Consider the following 22,399-nt stretch of genomic DNA (forward strand, 5'->3'; position numbering starts at 1 on the left):
CTAGATATAGAAGGCATGTTCATGTTCAGTCTGTTAAAGAGAAACCTAAATCAGTTTCAGGATGCTGCATTCAAGCTTCAGTCTAGTTCTATAACTTTTGTACTGATTTTTCAGCAATGAACTGAGTAAAAAAAACCTTTAGTGAAAAAAACGTAGATCATAAACACACTACAGCTCCAAGCCACTGTGAAAGCCAAGGGACCTGTACATTTTTTCCTAGATCAGCATTTTTTCTATCTTGGGCATACATCTGCTGAATGAGTAAAATGTTGTGGTAATCACAGAATCATAGAATAGTAGGGTTGGAAGGGGCCTACAAGGCCATCGAGTCCAACCCCCTGCTCAATGCAGGAATCCAAGTCAGAGCATCCCTGACAGATGGCTATCCAGCCTCGTCTTGAACGCCCCCAGGGTGGGAGAGCCCACCACCTCCCCAGGGAATTGGTTCCATTGTAGTATTGCTCTAACAGTCAGGAAGTTTTTCCTGATGTTCAGCCAGAATTTGGCTTCCTGGAACTTGAGCCCATTCTTCTGTGTCCTGCACTCTGGCATCATGGAGAAGAGATCCTGGCCTTCCTCTCTGTGACAACCTTTCAAGTACTTGAACAGCACTATCTTCTGTGTAGTACCTGCCCCCTGATGTGTAGTATCTGTCCCCTGCTCCGGGCCTGTCCAGAGCCAAAGGATGGCTGGGGGAGGCATGACTCCATCTTCTGGCCTTCGTTTGCTGCTCTGCAATGCCAGGTCTGTTACCCAGAAAACCTCCCTCATCCATGACATGATCCTGGATGAGAGTGCAGACCTGGCATGTATTACGGAGACCTGGCTGGCTGAGGCTGCTGCTCCAACTCTTGCGGCCATGTGTCCAGCTAGATTTTCATATGCAGAGCAGCCGAGGGCTGGGGATCGGGGAGGGGGAGTGGCTGCTATCTACCGAGAGTCCTTGGTCTTCACCAGACCCCCTGGAGGTTGGGCCCTAAGGGCAGTCTGGGGATTCTGCTCGTGTACCTTCCACCCCGCTGCATGACTGATTCCCTGGCCGAGGTGCTTGAGGTGGTCTCTGATGTGCGTGTATAGTCCCCTAACTTGTTGGTGTTGGGGGACTTCAACGTACGTTCGGGGGCTGTCCTCACAGGGGCACCTTGGGACTTCATGGAGACCATGGCTTCCTGGGAGCTACACCATATTCCAACTGGGCCCACCCATGTAGCCGGTCATGCACTAGACTTTGTGTTTGTTTCTGGAGAAGTGGGGAGTGATCTGGAAGTCGGGAGTATATCCATCACCCCCTTGTCATGGTCAGATCACTATCTGGTGACGTTGGACTTCTCGGTTCCACAACCCCTCTGCAGGGGTGGAGGACCCATTAAAATGGTCCGCCCCAGGCGTCTTATGGATCCGAATGGATTCCTGAATGCGCTTGGGAATTCTCTGGAGCATGCCAACGGCCACTCGGTTGAGACCCTGGTGGGTGGCTGGAATGCCGCAATCACTGGGGCATTAGATTGGGTGGCTCCGAAACACCCTCTCCCCCTGAACAGGGCTCGGACCGCACCATGGTTCAATCCGCAGTTACGAGCTCTGAACAGGAGGTGAGAAGGCTAGAGCGCTGGTGGCGGAAGTCTCGTTCCAAATGCGATCAGACACAGGCTAGAGCTGTATCTTCAGCCTATCACGTGGCGGTGAAGGCAGCAAAAAAGGAATATTATGCTGCCTCTATCGCGTCTGCAGAGTGCTGTCCAAGGAGGCTGTTCCAAGTGGTGCCGAGCCTGGTCGGTCCAGTTGCTCCGGAACTGCTGGAGCATTCTAAGGCCTCCTGTGAGGCCTTGGCAAGGCACTTTGCAGATAACATTGATTGGATTAGGAGTGTTATTCCATGTGCTGTGGATACAGTTAGTGAGCAGGAGGCGGTCTGTGGCACACTGGTTTTGTGGGATTGGTTCCAGCTTCTTCCTTCTGATGAAGTGAACAAGGTGCTTTCATCTGTAAGGCCGACCACCTGCTTACTTGATCCTTGCCCATCTTGGCTCATTATGAGCTGCAGAGAGAGGCTGTGTGAGAGGATCAAGGCAGTGGTGAACGCCTCCCTCGAGGAGGGAGTGATGCCATCAGCCCTCAAGGAGGCAGTGATAAGACTGCTTTTAAAAAAGCCCTCCTTGGACCCCCAAGTTCTCTACAACTTTCGCCCCATCTCGAATCTGCCTTTTTTGGGCAAGGTGATTGAGCGGGTGGTGGCGATGCAGTTGAAGGCACACTTGGAAGACGCCGATTATCTAGACCCATTTCAGTTGGGCTTCAGGCCTGGGCATGGGACAGAAACGGCCTTGGTGGATGATATGAGGAGGGCTCTGGATAGGGGTGAATGCTCCTTCCTTGTTCTCTTCAACCTCTCAGCGGCTTTTGATACCATTGACCATGGTATCCTCCTGGACCGGCTGGAGGGGTTGGGCATTGGGGACACCGTATTACGGTGGTTCCAGTCCTTCCTCTCTGGCAGGTACCAGGGGGTAGCACTGGGAGATGAGGTTTCGGACCCGTGGCCACTCACTTGTGGGGTGCCACAGGGTTCCATCCTCTTCCCAGTGCTATTTAACATCTATGCGAAGCCACTGGAGGCTATCATCAGGAGGTTTGTGGTGCGGTGTCATCAGTATGTGGATGACATGCAGCTCTACCTCTCATTCAAATCTTCACCATTGTTGGCTGTAGAAGCCCTGTCCAAATGTCTGGAGAGGGTGAGTGGCTGGATGGGGAGGAATAAGCTGAAGCTGAACCCTGACAAGACCGAGGTACTTTTGGTGGGAGACAAGAGGAGGTTGGGGGATGCTGACCTGGTGTTGAATGGGGTACAGCTACCCTTGGAAGACCAGATCCGCAGCTTGGGGGTCATCTTAGACTCTGAGCTGTCCATGGAGGCTCAGGTGTCAGCTGTGAGCTGGACAGCGCTGTACCAACTCCATCTGATATGGCAGCTGCGCCCCTACCTTCCCGACCATCTGCTCCCATCGGTAGTACATGCCCTGGTCTCCTCTCGTTTAGACTACTGTAATGCGCTCTACATGGGGTTACCCTTGAAGACGGTTTGGAAGCTGCAGCTGGTACAGAACGCAGCGGCTCGCCTGATAAAGGCAGCCGCCAGTGTGATCACATCACTCCAGTGCTGAAGGAGATGCACTGGCTACCAGTTGTTTTCCAGGCCAAATTCAAGGTGTTGGTTTTGACCTTAAAACCCTATATGGCTCCAGCCCAGCCTATCTCAAGGAGCGCCTCCAGCAACACCAGATAGGCTGCTCAACAAGATCAGCCTCGGATGGCCTTCTCTCTGTCCCATCAGCCAGGACAGCCAGGCTGGTGAGGACGAGGGAGAGGGCCTTTTCTGTGGTGGCCCCCACTCTGTGGAACTCCCTCCCTAGGGAAGTCCGCCATGCCACCTCTTTAATGAGCTTCCGCCATGCATTAAAAACATGGTCGTTCAGGCAGGCATTTGGGGTGGGCTAGGGTAATTTTAGAAATGTGATGTTTTTAATGTTGAATTTTATTGTGTAAACTGTTTTTATTGTTGTACATCACCCAGAGTGGCTGGGTGACCAGCCAGATGGGTAATTAAATAATTAAATAAATACCATATCTCCCCTCAGTCTCCTCTCCTCAAGGCTAAACATGCCCGGTTCTTTCAGTCTCTCTTCATAGGGCTTTGTTTCCAGTCCCCTGATCATCTTTGCTGCCCTCCTCTGAACCCCCTCCAGTTTGTCTGCACCCTTCTTAAAGTGTGGTGCCCAGAACTGGACACAGTACTCCAGATGAGGCCTAACCAGTGCTGAGTAGAGGGGAACTAGTACTTCCCGGGATTTGGAAGCTATGCTTCTATTAATGCAGCCCAAAATGGCATTTGCCTTTTTTGCAGCCACATCACGTTGTTGGCTCATATTCAGCTTGTGATCGACAATTCCAAGATCCTTCTGGCTTGTAGTGTTGTTGAGCCACGTATCCCCCATCTTGTAACTGTGCATTTGGGTTCTTTTTCCTACGTGCAGAACTTGTCATTTATCTCTATTGAAGGCTACATGGCTTAAAATATACAGTTTCAAGAAGGAACATTGTAGATGGTAACCTGTGGAGAACTGGCTGGTTATGATACAGCTGAAGTCTACTGAAAGCGTTAAGGAGGCAGGGAAGGAAAAAGGACAGGCAGTCTTAACTGTTGGCTATAAGTTCCCAAGTAAATTACTTTTATTCACCCAAGTATATGTTTTTCAACTGATTTCTCTCTGGCCATTGTTGTATCAGAACATAGTTAAACATGGTTGCCTAACCACAGTGTTCTACAATCATGAGTCACAGTGCAAAACTCATGCAATTTAAAACAACAATACTTTGTGTATAGGTGACGCAGTCTGTTGTAGATGTTCTGTATTAGGGAAGTGCTTCGTTGCTTAGAGTGTTTGTGTCTGGCTTCCAAAAACATACAAGTGTTCTGCCGTGACTGGGAAATCAAGACAAATTTGCCTGCTTACCATACAAAGCAGAACACATCTTCAGGTTCAGCCAATAAAACTGATTGACAGTAGATTGAGGACAAAGGAAATAATTCATAGAATTTGCTGTCACAAAATGTAGTGATGGCCACTAGCTTAGAAGGCTTTAAAAGCAGATTAGACAGATTCATGGAAGATACGTCTATCAGTACCTGTGTTTCTGAGTGCAGGGAGTGGGATAGCAGTTCAGATTCTGAAGGCAAACCATCAGACATGGGGGAGGTGCTTTTCCAGGCTAGTCCAGATATGAGTAGGCCCGCTTCTCAGGTTACAAACATACAGATGGCTGAGCTTGAGGGTTTTTCTTCACCCCCACCCCCACCCCCGTGAGAGGCAGAGAAGAGGAGGTTGACCTAATAGATGCCAGGAGCAGGCACAGAGCAAAGAGAGAAGGCAGGGGTGGAACTTAAACTGTCTACCCGATTGGCCTTGCAAGAGAAGCTGTGCTTAGAGGCCTCACAACAAGAGAGGGACCTTCCCCCCTTAAGTTAGGCTAGCGAGACCACCTCCCTCTTCAAATGGCAGGCAACTCTCGCAAATTCCACTTAGATCCCCTGAAAGCATTGCTTGTAGACGGAGAGTTTCTCTGAGAATTTGCATCTATATGACCCTGTGAAGTAATGGATTAAAAGCTGTAGACTGAAGCCTCTTGTCTGTGTATGTTTCGGCACTGAAGTGAAGTGGGAGCTAAGGGAATCTTGACAGTACCTATTAGCAATTACAGTCATATGGAACCTCCATGTTCTGATCAAGCATGCCAATGAATTACCAGTTGCTGGGGAGCAACAGTGGGGCAGGGCTATTGCCTTCATGCCCTGCTTTTGGGCTTTTTGGAGGAATCTAGCTGGACAGTGTGGGAAGACAGGATGCTGGAATAGATGGACCTTTGGCTGGCTCTTCTTATGTTAGCAGTAGATAAGTAGCAGGGCTCTTCTTATGTTAGCAGTAGATGATAAGTAGGTATTACTGAATTTTATCGAAAAGTGCCCACAGCCCTTGCCACTAGCCCTTCAGCTTGGACATAAAGAGGGGATACAGTCACTTGAAGGAACTTCTGCATACGTAAAAGCAAGGTGGGTTACCCCCCTGGAAAGCTAAAAATGATTTGGCTTTGTACTGTGCTCCAAACGTTAGAGGCTGGTTGTGAGGGGCAGTTGTTTCCTAGGGTAACAACCAAAACCCCATACTGCCACAATCCTATACTGAACTATCAGGTTTTAAGATAATTTATAACCTGCCTTTCCACTGTAGTCACAGTGCTCCGGGTGGCTTACAACAATGTAGAACTACCAAATAAATAATAAGTTAACACTACTATAAAACCATATAAAACAATAAGGCAGTAAAGCAGAGACAGGCACAGCAGGTAGAAACAGCTTAAAATTATTATTATTATTATTATTATCTTTATATCCCGCCTTTTTCCCAATACTGGGACTCAAGGCGGCCTTACAACATTAAAATTGCTACAATTAAAACCTATAAATAGAAATATAAATACAACTGTATAAAAGTTAAAAATATAATTAAATCATCAATATTAAAATTGTAAAGTGCCCGGAATTAAATCAATCAGAAATGTTATTTTAAAATACACTGAATACTTTTGAAATCATACCAGCAAGTATGGTAGGCTTTATCATATGTTGCTACTACCAGATAACTGTACAGAAAGAACAGAAGAAAACGGAAAAAAGAGAGACTATTAATGAATAGAACATGGGATTATTTATGGGGAAAGGGCATTTTTATATTTGTGCTAACTTGTGGGAATATTGTTTCAAGATGTCTCTGTGGCATTATATCACCATGGAAACTATACAATGTATAAAATCTGAAAGGCTGCTTTTCCTACTTATGGTAGGGCTGTGGCAAGTTAAAAATCTGGTTCCCTGATAAGAGCTGGGAAAAATCTACTTCAGTATCCAATGCATAGCATTTTAGGAGATGCATACTGAAGTAATTCTTCATCGAATAGTACTGCTACAGTCGTTTGTACTATATTTTTTGGAAAGCAAACAAAGAATCTAGCACTTAAGAATAGATATTACACAGTAGGATATGATACTGGGTTGATGGCATAAATCCATATAAAATAAGGTTACCAGAGAATAAATACTTTTGAAAAGAAATGGTTTCCTTTCGTGTCTTTTGAAACAGTTTTAAAAACAAACACGTGAATTTCTTCTCTGTAAATTATTCGGATTTTTAATGGCCTGTAAAACATTATGTTTCAAGTTACAATGGATACTTGGCCACATATATCCACCATTAAAACACAAAGAATCTTGCATCTGGCTGATGCCATAACCTGAAGTTCTCAGAGAGATGACCTATCTTCTGGGGATTCCTCAAGAACAAGCAGACTCTCTTGCAAATGTCTGTCAAACCCAGCAGTATTTATACATCATGATCAAGGATAAAAAGGCTATCAGAAGTTCATATATGACCTACAAAAGGTATAATTTTCTATTCAGCGGGAGACAAAGATCAAGCCCACAAATGCTGTCTGAGTGTTATAATCAACTTGAATCCCAGAGTACTAGAGGTCCTAAAAAAAACATGGTTCACATGTTGTTGCAGAGCAACAGCCCACTCAGGGTCATTTCATATGTTACCATTTTCAATTGTGGTGGAAACAGATTTATTTTAAAACACACAAATAACAGTGATAATATATTTTACCATCATATGCACATAAAACTAGGAAGCCAATAAACATGGCAGCATCACAACCTACCTACCTGTGGTGAAAGAGAGAGGTAGATCACCACTCACTCATCACAACATGCATATGTCTTCCCATTAACCTTTGTGCCTCAGAAAGCAAGATGCTAAGAAATCTTCAGCCAAAATGTTGCAAACATTGCTGCTAATCAGATGGAGACGTTTATTTCTTTCAGCAGAACCAATCAACCACAAATTGATTACCACAACCAGTGAACATGACCATTCCTCTGACTAACTTTAAACCAATTTATCTACACGCTTCCATGTTTTCATGAACACATGTGTGTTACTGGGCAATATCCATGGAAAGTGACCCAAACAAGCAAGGGGAATCCTAAAATTATCAGCCTCCAAATTAAATGCAAATTTGTCTCTGCACTGTGACATGCAAGTCACAGTGGGCGGAAGGAGAGCAATATCTAAGCACACAACTCACTCACCCAGGCTTGTGATTTCCTATAGAAATCTCGGGGAAGGCACTGGTAAAAAGCATTTTTGTTGGGAGAAAAAAATGGAAAGTGGGAATTATAGACCTTCAGAGAGCCAGCTTTGCAATTTTGTTTTTTGTTGGATCAGTTAGTCACGTATTCTGTTGCACAACAACACATTGCCATTTGTACCTGAACTGCTGGTATGCGCATTTACTCTCTCAATTCTTCAAAGACAGAAATTGTATGGCATGGTTTTTTTGTCATTTTACTATTTCTTTAATGAAGTTACAGAAGAGGTGCTGGTTTTTATTATATGTTAAAGCTCCCAGTTAAATTCTAACAATGAGTTTGTGTGTATATACTTATTATACACTGATTTTATTATCAATAGTTGTACAAGGTTAATTGTATCTATACACACACATGTACATATATCACTACGTAGCAGGTAAGTGTTGTTATTTTTGTACTTTCTATATAGTACTGAGTTTCTCAGACCATGGCCACTGTGTGGGAGGCTGTTGCATGGCAGCTGCTCCAAGCAGCAGCCATAACATGAGAGTCTATCTTACCATACAGATTGCTTACAAGGCATGGCAAGACTTGGGTGCTGCAAGTTATGGTCGGTGGCTCTAAATTCAAGAAATACAGAGGCAGCACAGAACAAGCAAGCCAGAATAGTAGCCAATAATACAAGGAATTGTATTTAGGAATTGTGTTTAGGAATTGCTGATCTAACAGATGTGGAATGAGGCCCATTAGCACAGGTACTCAAAAAACCTAGTTGTCTGATAGCCTCAACTGATTACATGTATACGTTAACCACTCAAGCCTGAATATTTAGCTCAATCTTGAGTAGTGGTAGAGTAGAGCCTCTATTTGTATTACACAATGTTTTAATACAGCATGCAAACAAATGGCCCTCTGCGATTTTCTCTCTCCCCCTCTCTCCACACTGTCACTTACCGTTGTTTTCAGTACCACCTATACACTGATGACACAGGCTCTATGTACCATAAAACTTTCTCTCTCTCTCTCTCCATCCAATCCCTAACCCAAAACCTTCTCCCCGCTCTATCCATTCCTGTGTCTCTAAGTGCCTTTCTGGTATTTCTGCTTGGGTGTTTTGTCATCGTCTCACACTTACTATATCCAAACCCAAACTTCTCATATTTCATCCAACCCCTCTTCCCTCATTTGCTTTCATTCCATTCCATCATCATCTGGCTCCACTCTCCTTTGCCACCTGTATTCAGTCCATGACCAAATTTATGTTACTTCTCCCTTTACAACATTACAAAACATGACAAAAACTCTGTTCCACAGCCTGATCCTCTATCAAGTACTCTTACTGTTAAAATCATTCAAGCCTCTTGTTGCTTTGACCATGTGACACCCTTCCTTAAATCCCTATATTGTTATCTTTCCATTCATAGATCTTGCACAAGCTTCTCATCCTTATCTTCAAACCTCTCCATGGCCTTGGCCTGCTGTCTCTCTCTGTTCTTATATCCTGACACCACAAGTTCAGCTGTCTGAAGGCTCCTGCTCCCTCAAACTACTATACCCTTTCTTGATCCTTATGCCTGAAACTGTCTCCCAGAAAGTGGCTGTGAAGCCACCTCTTTTACTTCCTTCAAAATTCTTCCTCAAAAACCATCTTTTCAATTAAGCTTTTGGCACACCCACCCCCTACTTTATCTACATAGTACTTGTTATTTAACTATTTTGCCGTTCTTTAGATTTCAATTAACTACTACTAGGCCTATTAAGATTGCCGGGAGAATTATCAACAACCTCGGATATGCAGACAATACCACCCTAATGGCAAAAAGCGAAGAGGATCTAAAGAGCCTCTTGTTGAGGGTGAAAGAGGAGAGTGCAAAAGCTGGTTTGAAACTCAACATTAAAAAAACGAAGATCATGGCATCTGGCCCCATCACTTCCTGGCATATAGAAGGGGAAGAAATGGAAGCAGTGACAGATTTTACTTTCTTGGGCTCCAAGATCACCGCAGACGGTGACTGTAGCCATGAAATTAAAAGACGCTTGCTCCTGGGGAGGAAAGCTATGGCCAACCTAGACAGCATAGTCAGAAGCAGAGACATCACCTTGCCGACAAAGGTCCGTCTAATCAAAGCTATGGTTTTCCCAGTAGTAATGTATGGTTGGGAGAGCTGGACTATAAGGAAGGCTGAGCGCCGAAGAATTGATGCTTTCGAACTGTGGTGCTGGAGAAGACTCTTACGAGTCCCCTGGACTGCAAGGAGGTCAAATCAGTCAATCCTAAAGGAAATCAACCCTGAGTGCTCATTGGAAGGACAGATACTGAAGCTCAAATATTTTGGCCACCTAATGCGAAGACAAAACTCTCTGGAAAAGACCCTGATGCTGGGAAAGACTGAAGGCAAAAGGAGAAGGGGACAGCAGAGGGTGAGATGGCTAGATAGCATCACCCATGCAATGAATATGGACTTGAGCACGCTCCGGGAGAGAGCGCAGGACAGGAAGGCCTGGCGTGCTATGGCCCGTGGGGTCACGAAGAGTCAGATATGACTGAATGACTGAACAAGGCCTATCAAAGAAACAAGGTCAAGATTATCTGCCTGGTTTGACCAGGAGTGTAGAGCTGCTGGAATTTTTAAATGTCCCTCCCCCAAGAAGTGGACAGACATAGAGAAGGCTCCTGAAAAGTTTTTTAAAAAAGGGACATGCAGAATATTTGTGGCAACAATTAGCATTGGCAGTTAAAGGAAGGAGGATAGATTCTGGGATTTCGTGTCCAGTGGTTTAGGAAAAGACAAATCCTTGATGGTTGCCCAGATTCCAGCAAAGGATTGGATGGTGCATTTCAGTAAGGTTTTTGGATCTACACCTAGGGAGGAAAGAGCTGCCTACCCCACTAAAGTGGAGGATTTGCCACAATGGTCCCCAGTCTTTATTGAAGTGTGAGACAGATACCATAGCTACAATTATCCATGCTCTGGTGACATCTTATCTGGATTACTGCAATGCATTATATGGGGAGCTGCCTTTCAAAATGGTCCAGAAACTTCAGCTGGTCCAAAATAGGGAAGCGAGACTGTTAATGGGGACTGGCCAACATGATCATATATTATGCCAGTACTTTTCCATCTGCACTGGTTGCCACTCCATGTTCAGGCGCAATTCAAAGCGCTGGTATTAACATTCAAAGCCCTAAAAAGCTTAAGACCAGGTTACCTGAAGGATCATCTCCTCCCATATACACCTATCCGTGCCCTAAGATCATCTTCAGCAGTCCTTCTCCGAGAGACCTTGCCAAAGGAAGTGAGGTGGGTGTCAGAAAAGAAGAGAGCCTTTTCTGTTGTGGCACCCCAGTTGTGGAATAAGCTTCCCTCAGAAGCTCACCTGACACCTACATGGTATCTTTCCAGCATTAGGGGAAGACCTTATTTTCCTAGGCATTTTAGTCTTTCAGTTTCTAGCTAGGTTTTGTTTTGGCCTTTACTTCTATTTTATACTGTGGTTTTAAACTTTTAAACCTTTATAATGCATTTTTGTTGTATTCTATGTTTAATTGTTGTGAACCACCAAGAGAGCTTCAGCTATTGGATGGTATAGAAATGTAATAAATACAAAAATAAACAAACATCTCTTTCATCAGAAGATATGGTACCACCCGAGTTATACGAAAGTTCTCCTGACTGGTGGGCCCCTTTAATGGCAAGGTTGTTCACACAGTACTTTACCCAAGTACCCGAAATAGTCACACATTCCTCCCTTTTTTTCTTTACCTTTCCTGCTTTTCTATTAGCTTCCTCTGTTGTCCCCTTTATGTAATTTTCTAGATTGTAAGCCTCTTAGGGCAGGGGCCTGTCTTTTCATTCCTTGTAAAACACCATGTTCATGGATGATGCAATAATAAAAATACTAAAAAAACCATTAAAAATGTAGATAGGAGTCATGTGGGAGTTACAAGGTTCCTGTAAGAAAGAGAAGGAACTAGATTTGCCTAAAGCTCCAATGTTTCCTTCCATTCTTCTAAACATTTCTTATACACAGTCATTGGGAATACATGCAACTAACAGGAAATGTGCAGGTAAACAGAACGTGACAGGACTATTCCTGTATCTGGTGAAAGTCTAAATGACTCTGAAAACTGAAGGAAAAGGAACCAAGCAAATCTGACTTTGTGGCGGGGGGGGGGGGGATATTCATAAACATTTGGGGCCAGCAATACCAGGGTCATGCTGACAGTGGTAAATTCAGTTGTAAAGGTGGCACTTGGGCACATGAACTCTCCCCCTGAAATTCAAGGAGGAGAGTCCCAGGTGCCAACTGGCCAAATCAACTCTTAAATCAAAACAGATTATGCGTCCACAGGATTGGAGATAGAGACCAGGCAGGCATACCTAAAAAGGACTGGCCTCTCAGCCAATCACAGTATGACAGAAGAATTAAATCTCCACAACCAGTGATGTGGGGCAGAACATTTTCCATGGAAAATCTTCCGAAACAGAAGATTTTCCAGTGCTTTATTTCTCTGTGGAAAAATCTTGTTTCGCAAGTTCATTAGCAACAATGAATGGCTGCCAATTACAAATATAATATTAGGCAAGCTTGGCAGTTTTAAAGTTGTAATTAATGTTTTTCTGGTGATTATTCCCAGCAAGTATGTGAGAGAACACATATATGTAATTGAAATAGATCTATGTCTCAGACTGATATGGAACTAATAAATAGTGACAGCGAAACTGGAGGTGCCCCAACAATCTTAGTGGAAGACTGCTGAACGCAGTTGAAAGAGATGAGTGGTTGTCAGCATATCATGCACATTTCTTTGGGTTGCTAAAATTAATGTGTCAACCGGTTTTAGTACCTTTTTTCCCTCCTTGAATTTAAACAGTGTAAGGGAAGTACATGCTATTTTCTTTAAATTTTTACAAATATTCCAATAAAAAATTCTTCATAATAGAACATTTAAATCCCGTTAAGTGTGCTTTAATTTTCCTGCTCAAATGTATCAGGTCAAATACCTGCGGTGTATTGGGTCAAAAAATAATTTGGGCTACCTTTATAAAGCGTTGTTTACTAAATACAAGTAAAATGAACACACTAAATTAGATCTCTCTCTAGTGCAGGGGTGGGCATGGCCCTCCATATGTTTTCACCTACAGCTCCCATCGGCTCTAGGTAGCATAGCCAATGGTGAGAGATGATGGGAGTTGTAGGCAAAAACTTCTGGAAGGCCACAAGTTGCCCATCCCTGCTCTAGAGCATCAGAACATTTTCTGCTGCAAACGGAACATTTTCCTATGCAAATGACCCTAACCTGCATTGGAAAAGGTTCTGGAAAACCCACATCACTGACTGTCTACAACAGGTAGGAACACACACTTCAGGGCAAAGCCCAATCCAACTTCCTTATTTCATGTCTTTTGCACAGGTATGCCTCTCTGCTCTTTGACTAAAAGCCAGGATCAATGATGGGATGAGATTATAAAATGTTTGCAGGGCTAGCGAGGCACTTAAAAACACACACACACCTGGATCCAAACTGATCTACTGGCCTGTAGTGATCTTCCCAAGCCAAAATACAGTCAGCAAAGGAACCTACTTAAATAATAAAAGGGTGTGCTATGTCTTTTCCTCCAATGCGTATTTAGTAACTTTGAGGAGAGGTAACATACCATGACTGAAACATTTTGCTCCTTTTGTCATCATCAGAATGGCAGGTTATAACTTGCTTGTTCCAGCCAGAGTGGGATATGTTTTGGAAAGTTGTCCAGAAGCAGAAATCTGGGGCCTAATGAGCACAATACTGGTTTTCTTACATACATTTACAGAAGCTGTTGGAAGATGTTAAATTAAGTGATGTCCCTGTGCAAAATTAGAACTCTAGAGTGGCTCACTCTGAGCTTAATGCTAATACTGATACTAACAACAACAACTTATCCAGCAATAGCACTAAGAAACACTCACATCTGCAGTGGGCAGGCTACCCCTGCTTTGCCTTTTGCCATACATGTGCAGAGCTACAGCTCTTTTCAGGTCAGGAGAGCAAGCACACTGTAGTGCTACACTATAGTCTCCTGGCTGGAGAAAGTACCGTAAGGCCTATCAGACTGGCCTCTAAGGAAAAGAGCCAAGAAAGGCAGTTGGGATAGCCCTGCAAAGGCAATAGCAATGGAGAGGGTATGGATGGGCAGCAGGAAGTGTAAGAGCAGGGGAAAGAGGCGAGCTGCAGAGAAGGGAATGGGCAAGCACTCACAGGTAAATTACGTATTAAGAGCTGGTTTAGCATGGTGGACTCTGCTGTAAATCACAAAGCCTCCAGTTTGACTCTCACTGCTGGTTATCTTCAGCAACCCACTCCTTCTCAGCCCTCCACCTTGCATATGGGTTAATACTGACCAACCTTATAGGGCTGTTGTAAGGAGTACTACAAGAGAAAGTGTGTAAAGTGCTGTGAACAGCTGCTGATCGGAAAGAAGTTTTCCCTGTGAGGCAGGGGCAGAATCTCAGCGAGTCAGTCACGCTTCTTCTGAGCCTTGTCCTGCAGAGGCCTCTCCTGCTTACTTCCAAGTAGACATGCAGAGGCGTGCCTTGTTTATTTGTGAGTAGACATGCTGCTCATGCTTACTTCTGAAGTACTTCTATAAATTGGTATCAAAAGAATTTGAAGTTTAAAACAATCAGCCCCACCCACTTTTGCCTTTGCCCCTGCCCACCACTGAAATGCAGCCCTCCAGAACTCTGAAATGGAATTCGGGCCTTGGACTGAAAAGGGTTAATCACCTTTGGTATATATTAAAATACATGCATAATTAGTGCCCCATACCTAAAGGAAAGAAGCCCTCAATCTATCAAGAGTTCTTGTACCTAGACACATTTCCGTGAAGACATTTAATTATTTGTCATTTACAATGAAAAGATTTTGATATAGCATGGCTATATGGCACATTTTGTTATAGCATGGCTTAATTTAAGTGGCATCCACTTAGACTGATACCTACCTTATCAATTTAATAAAGTGCAACCCATTACTTCTCAGTTCATATTAATGCTTTTTAAGTTCCATGTGCTCTTTCACTTTTAATGTACCATCATCTGAGGGACCCTGTTACACCCGTATTGCCCAATTAGGATTACATCACATGTAGCTATTGTTTTGATCCCCTTTCAATGCCAGAATGGAATTCAACAAGCTGACTTATATGGACTATTCCACAACTCATGTTTATCTTAAGCCCTTTTCAGGTGTTACAAAATTCTAAGCATAAAGGCAGATGGGGATTCATGCTCCAGCATTGCCCCCTCCACCAGCAACCTCCCATCTTGATGGGGAATGCCTGAAGCAGATATGTAACCACATTCAGCTGGACACGGTTACAGAGCTTCATGCGATTAGGATCACTCCTTAATCAGAACTATAGCCTGAAGACTACACAGCACTCTAGTTGGACATTAAGCTGCCAGGAACTCTTTCCCTTTTTCTACCCCCACCTCACCCCCAAATATGAATATTGCTCAGGATTCCTCACTTGGAGCATGCCTTTCATTTTATACTTCTTATTTATTTTCCTAAAAAAGAACTATGATGAATGAATTTGATTGTTAAAATTTGACAAGTCAAGTTACAAGATAAATGTATAGACAAAATTTGGAACATTCTTTCATGTTTGAAAAGATGGCAGGTCAAGGATCACAGTATTCATATATGCCTCAGTCCCTTTAAAGCCAACCATTGAAGAACACTTCTTTTAAGTAATCCCGCAGAGTTCCATGAGATCACAGAACTCTCTATACAGTATTCTACACTAGTAAAAATAATGTTTGGTGACAGGCTGTAAGCTGGTAAGCAGTGCCTGGTATATTATACATACTATCAAAACAGGTGTAAAGGAAGGTTTTGGTGTCAATAATCATGGATGGAAATGTATTTCTAGTACCTAGATTCCTGCATCAATTATTGTTTTAAAGGAGGAAGCCTCTATTCAGCTGAATACGCTCGGGTAACGAAACTTGACAGTACTCTTTCCCTAGGCCAAACATTTGAGCAGCTGGTTAACTGCATGGTCTGAGCAGTTTTGATTAATTCATGACATATCTGGAACAAGGAGCTGTAAGTGAAATCCAGTTGTGTCCGCCCACTGACAGACCACCATCTGCTAGCAGAGCAGGTTCTACCTCCCTCTGCAACCACCCAATCTGCTCTGGGAGATTGGGGGACCCTCTAGAGGAAATTTTGGGGGTGCAAGGCACAGACAATGGGAAAGGTCCACTAATGCCACACTGTATGTAGCTCTCTGAATACTTTTTGTTCAAATACAAATATCCTGAAAACTTCTTAATCAGCTAACAATAATTGAGGAAGTCATTTTGCAAATACTGAAATTTGAATTCCAAAATATTTATCTCAGCTGTTTCCCCCCAGTGAGTGGTCTCTAATAAGCACCTGTGGAAGGTGGTTAGTGATGTGTTTTAAGGCTTCATTCCCACTAAGAGTTAAACATAATATATGTGGGAATCTACTTCAAGAGAAAAGGAACTTGTAAAAAGTTGGTGCTCCAAGTGCATTTGCATAATGGTACGAAAAGGTTACACACGAGAAATGGGGAGTATGGCAATTTAGGTTTAACTGAAACTGCTTTAGCTTGTATTATCTGTCAAGGTATAAAAGCACATATTTTGGTAGACAAGAGTTAAAGGGAGTGCGTGTTTTGCTTGTTCTACCTTAACTTTAGAAAATCACAACTTTAGACTATGGAAGGGGCATAAATATGCCAACCTTATTTCTTGAGCAATTTTTTTGTGTGTGCAGTAGATTTTGCAGTACAACTAAAGGTTTTAAAAAGAGATATCCAATATTTATCTGTTTGGATCATAGCTTTTGAACAGTCCATGAATTATTAAAGTTACTCTTGTAGTAACCATGTGAAAACACAAAATAACATGGATAACCCCTTCTATATCAATGAAATGTGAAAATTAAAGCCTAAAAACCAAAATGCAGGAAAGGGCAATTTCCTTTGCATTCTTTACTTCAGGTATAAAGAATTTAATGCAAAACTCAGAAATACAGAAGAGCACTCATTTGCCAGATTTATTTCTGGAAGCCTCCACAGTATAAAGCTTATATCCAGTTGATTTAAGAAGCCTTCCTCTATCAGCTAGTTCAGAATGCATGGGAGGGGTGGGGGATACTAGTTTATAATTCCATTACTTGCTACTAAAACTAGGGGAAAAGTAGGAATGCTATCTTATAAACAATACTATAAATGTATTGGGATTATAGGTTCACACAGAAGCATCTTCTCTGATAATGTTTGATTTGTTCAAAAGCTATCACCAATGATTAACAAGTATCTGAAACAGAACAAAAGGTAAATAAGTTTGAGAGAATTAAGAAATGTTAGGCAATTAAACACTCTACAGCTTTCTAAGGTTCCCAAATGGCAGTATATATTCACACCCTTTAGAAACATAACAGCGATATACCATTGCTTTAAGATTCAAAATATCAGTGTCAAATCTTTCAAAAGCATGCTCCTTTGGATGCCTTCTAAATATACATAGTAGGTACCTTTGATAATGTAATGGAAGGTATCTTTCAGTCACTTTCTTGTTTGGTTACAGCCTAAACTGCAACTATAAGGAAACCCACATCATACACACAAAAAACCTTGGACTCCACATTATTGCTTGTACTACAAAGAACTGTAATTCTCTGAAAGAACAGAATGTAACTTAAATGCCCTGCCTCTCTTCCCTCCACTCCCCCCCCCCCCCCCGGCTACAAACACCTTACTGGGGCAATGACTTCACATCCTTTGACATCAGCACAGCTTGAAAGGGTGGGGGGAGGGCAGCACTAGGGTAGAAAGCAGCGAAACCTGTTTAACGATGCAAGCAGCAGCCCATCCGATTCTTAAATCTTTTAAAATTTAATGCAACTCTGCTGCCTACATTTTGCAACTTTAACAGATCTGCATCAGAACAAAAATGGATTCTGCTACAAAGGACTTCCTGCTTTCCTTATCCGAGAATCACAATAGCCTTTTATTAGCTAGCTACAGAGGATTACAATTCATTCAAAGACAAATAACTTACCTCGAATATGTAGAAGGGCCACAGGCTGGAACGGCCCATTTGAATTGGCTGCGTCCACAACCATCCTGCTGCCAGTTTTATTACATGTCAACATCTAGGCTTCAGCAAGGAAAGCACTGTACTCCTTAAGGCAAGAAACCAGCCTCCATTTTAGTTTAAAAAAAAAAAAGAAACTGAAGCTCTCTGCAGCTGGAGGGAACTGGCTAGTTAGTGATGTCAGCAGAGACAAGAAAGCTGATTGGCTAATTGCACCAACTTAAAAATGACTCTAGAAAGCCGCAAATGAAAAGAGCTTTCTGTATGGCTGTCACTGTGCATTAAGCTTGTACATTTGTCAGCTCACTTGTACCTCCATTCATCATTAGTAAATGAATGTCTAAACCACTGTTTGAAAATACAAGCACTAAAACCTTTAGAGTAAACAAGCATATCATGAGAAAAAGATAGTGAACTTTCACATATTAATTTAACTAAAGAGTACTAGGATTATTCAGAGTATGTTAGTGTGTTCCGTAGCAAAGATCCACAAATAGATGCATTGTGTCATTTTCCATTTCAGCAGTATTTGATGGAAACATTCAATTTTTATTTATTTGTTTGTTTGTTTTTTCATTTCATTTCTATACCACCCAATAGCTGAAGCTCTCTGGGCGGTTCACAAAAATTAAAACCAAAAAGCACACAGTAAAACAATATAAAATATTAAAGTATTAAAACCTCAATATAACAACACAACCAGAATAAAACCAGAATAAAACCTAGCAGCAAGGCAGAGATTTAAAATACAGATTTAAAACAGCAAAGCTACAAGACTAGAAAGCTAAAATGCCTGAGAAAATAAAAAGGTCTTCACCTGGCACCAGAAGGGATACAGTGTAGGTGCCAGGCCAACAATATTTCCCCTTTCCTCTCTGTAATGTACTTATGCTAAATGTGAAAACTTTATGCATGTGCTGTTATTTGCTCTGTATGTCCTTAAGATGGATAATAAAAATATTTAACTCTTCCTGGAAAATACATACACTTTCATAGATGCACACACCACCTTGAAAATTTTGAAAGCAGAAGTTATATTAAATTTATTCATACTCATCTTCTAAAACTGCAACAGATATTCCTATCACCTTACCAAAAATTTGCTGTAGGATCCAACAGTAAACTTCTGGTATGGTGATAGGAATATCTGTTGCAGTTTCAGAAGATGAGAGTAAGTTCATTGTTAAAACTCACACAAAATGTACATCATGTAGGCTGGCCTGGGCAGGTGGGTATCAGAATGCAAGCTTGGATACATCTACATTATAGGTATGGCTATTTTACCCTCCAGGATTTATAACATCTTCATTATCTGTCCCTTGCCAGGTTCTTGTTGTCCTGATGGGTTGAATCCAGGATCTGCCTTCCTCAAGAGGAAGGGCTCTGCTCACAGAAAGTCCCTCCACCCAGTTTTGGGGGATTCCCCCACAACACACCCCATTCAGCAGGGTCTCCTGACTCTCTGTAGTATTACCAGGGGACTGGAGGGACTGCCATAGGAAGGAGGGGATGCGGAAGTTCACTTCCATCAGCATAGGTAAAAAAGGTAAAGGTAAAGGTGTCCCCAACCAGTCATGTCCGACTCTAGGGTGCGGTGCTCATCCCCGTTTCTAAGCCGAAGAGCCAGCGCTGTCCGAAGACGCTTCCGTGGTCATGTGGCCGGCATGACTGAACACCGAGGTGCACGGAACGCTGTTACCTTTCCCACCAAAGCGGTACCTATTTATCTACTTGCAATTTCTTGCTTTCGAACTGCTAGGTTGGCAGAAGCTGGGACTGAAGACGGGAGCTCACTCCGACACGCAGCATTCGGGTCTCGAACTGCTGACCTGCCGACCTTCCAGTCTGCAGTTCAGCGTCTTAACCACTAAGCCACCGCGGCCCCTATCAGCATAGGTAATCCAGCATAAATCTGGATCCAACCCAATTATCTCCCTCTCTCATACTAGAACCCAGGGTCATCCCATGAAGCTGACTGGTAGGAGATTCAGGACAGATAAAAGGAAGTTGTTGTTGTTGTTGTTCAGTCGTGTCCTACTCTTCGTGACCCCATGGACCATAGCACGCCAGGCCTTCCTGTCCTGCGCTCTCTCCCGGAGTGTGCTCAAGTTCATATTCATTGCATCCGTGATGCTATCTAGCCATCTCATCCTCTGCCGTCCCCTTCTCCTTTTGCCTTCAGTCTTTCCCAGCATCAGGGTCTTTTCCAGGGAGTTTTCTCTTCGCATTAGGTGGCCAAAATATTGGAGCTTCAGCTTCATTATCTGTCCTTCCAATGAGCACTCAGGGTTGATTTCCTTTAGGATTGACTGATTTGACCTCCTTGCAGTCCAGGGGACTCGTAAGAGTCTTCTCCAGCACCACAGTTCGAAAGCATCAATTCTTCGGCGCTCAGCCTTCCTTATAGTCCAGCTCTCCCAACCATACATTACTACTGGGAAAACCATAGCTTTGATTAGACGGACCTTTGTCGGCAAGGTGATGTCTCTGCTTCTGACTATGCTGTCTAGGTTGGCCATAGCTTTCCTCCCAAGGAGCAAGCGTCTTTTAATTTCATGGCTACAGTCACCGTCTGCGGTGATCTTGGAGCCCAAGAAAGTAAAATCTGTCACTGCTTCCATTTCTTCCCCTTCTATATGCCAGGAAGTGATGGGGCCAGATGCCATGATCTTCGTTTTTTTAATGTTGAGTTTCAAACCAGCTTTTGCACTCTCCTCTTTCACCCTCAACAAGAGGCTCTTGAGATCCTCTTCGCTTTCTGCCATTAGGGTGGTATCGTCTGCATATTGGAGGTTGTTGATAATTCTCCCAGCAATCTTAATTCCGACCTCTGATTCATCCAACCCGGCATTTCTCATGAACTCATTTCTCGGCATTTCTCATACTCTGCATATAAGTTAAATAAGCAGGGTGACAATATGCAGCCTTGTCGTACTCCTTTCCCAGTTTTGAACCAATCGGTTGTTCCATGTCTGGTTCTTACTGTTGCTTCTTGACCCTCGTACAGGTTTCTCAGGAGACAGGTAAGGTGGTCTGGTACTCCCATCACTTTCAGAATTTGCCACAGTTTGTTGTGATCCACACAATCAAAGGCTTTAGCGTAGTCAATGAAGCAGAAATAGACGTTTTTCTGGAATTCTCTTGCTTTCTCCATGATGCAGCGAATGTTGGCGATTTGATCTCTAGTTCCTCTGCCTCTTCGAAACCCAGCTTGTACTTCCGGTAGTTCTCGGTTCGCATACTGCTGAAGCCTAGCTTGTAGGATTTTGAGCATCACCTTGCTGGCATGTGAAATGAGCGCAATTGTGCGGTAGTTTGAACACTCTTTGGCGTTGCCCTTCTTTGGAATTGTAATGTAAACTGACCTTTTCCAGTCTTGTAGCCACTGTTGAGTGTTCCAGATTTGTTGGCATATTGAATGCAGCACTTTAACAGCATCATCTTTTAGGATTTTAAATAGCTCGGCTGGAATACTGTCATCTCCGCTAGCTTTGTTGTTACTAATGCTTCCTAAGGCCCACTTGACTTCACTCTCTAGGATGTCTGGCTCAAGTTCAGTGACCGCACTATCATGGCTATCAGGGACATTCAGATCTTTCCTGTATAGTTCTTCTGTGTATTCTTTCCACCTCTTCTTAATCTCATCTGCTTCTGTTAGGTCCCTGCCTTCTTTGTCCTTCATCATGCCCGTCTTTGCACAAAACGTTCCCTTGAGATCTCCAATTTTCTTGAAGAGATCTCTAGTCTTTCCCATTCTGTTGTTTTCCTCGATTTCTTTGCATTGTTCATTTAAGAAGGCCTTCTTGTCTCTCCTTGCTATTCTCTGGAACTCTTTGTCACAAAGCGCATAGTTAAACTATGGAATTCACTACGATAAGATGCAGTGATGGCCACTCATTTGGATGGCTTTAAAAGGGGGTTAAACAAATTCCTGGAGAAGTCTATCAATGGCTATTGGTCCTGACAGATATGTGTTACCTCCAGTACCAGAGGAAGTATGCCTATCTATAACAGTTGCTGGAGAACATGGGTGTGAGGGTACTCTTGCACTTGTGTCCTGCTTGTGGGTTCCCAGTTGTGAACTGGTTGGCCACTGTGTGAACAGAATGCTGAACTAGATGGACCCCTGTTCTGATCCAGCATGGCTCTTCTTATGTTTTTATATATTGTCTTGAGTATGAGAGGCAGTATGCCTCTTAATAGCAGTTTCTGGGGAACACAAACCCTATTGCGCTCATGCCCTGCTTATAGGCTTCCCATTTGGGCATTGGTCTGATCCAGCATGGTTGCTCTTATATTCTGTAGGATATGTGTATTCTTCAGAGAACTCCTGAGTGGAGGAGGACTCTGGTGAACCATATTCACAGTGAAAATCAGACACACTTCAATTCACATATGGACTTTAGACCTAGAGAAGTGAAATCCTTCCTTCAGAAAATGGAAGTCTTGCCCAAATGATGGAAAACAAAAGGGAGCCCAAACTTGCACAAAGGAGATACAAGCAGACAATAAGAGATGAAAAAAAAGGCATTTTGAAGAGCATATCATTAACACAACATCAAGGCCAATGAT

The 22,399-nt window shown here is 43.1% G+C and overlaps 1 protein-coding gene across 7 annotated transcripts in view; it reads right to left on the reverse strand.

Moving 5' to 3' along the window:
• Window positions 1-22,399, reverse strand: part of PPP2R5C (protein phosphatase 2 regulatory subunit B'gamma) — a 117,489-nt gene that overhangs the window by 53,270 nt on the left and 41,820 nt on the right. For 2 of the 7 annotated variants that reach the window (XM_084838664.1, XM_084838673.1), the window contains exon 1: window positions 17,792-17,961. The exons of 4 other annotated variants lie outside the window; for them this stretch is intronic. In XM_084838664.1, the coding sequence (XP_084694790.1) occupies window positions 17,792-17,885 (94 nt within the window). In that variant the 5' untranslated portion in view covers window positions 17,886-17,961. Of the gene's footprint in view, window positions 1-17,791; window positions 18,013-22,399 lie in introns of those variants that run through there. One more of the 7 variants, XM_084838648.1, reaches the window with a different exon arrangement.

The sequence above is a fragment of the Heloderma suspectum genome, chromosome 1, assembly GCF_057233095.1.
Source record: "Heloderma suspectum isolate Gila_16-S chromosome 1, 16-S_ref, whole genome shotgun sequence".
Classification (NCBI taxonomy): domain Eukaryota; kingdom Metazoa; phylum Chordata; class Lepidosauria; order Squamata; family Helodermatidae; genus Heloderma; species Heloderma suspectum.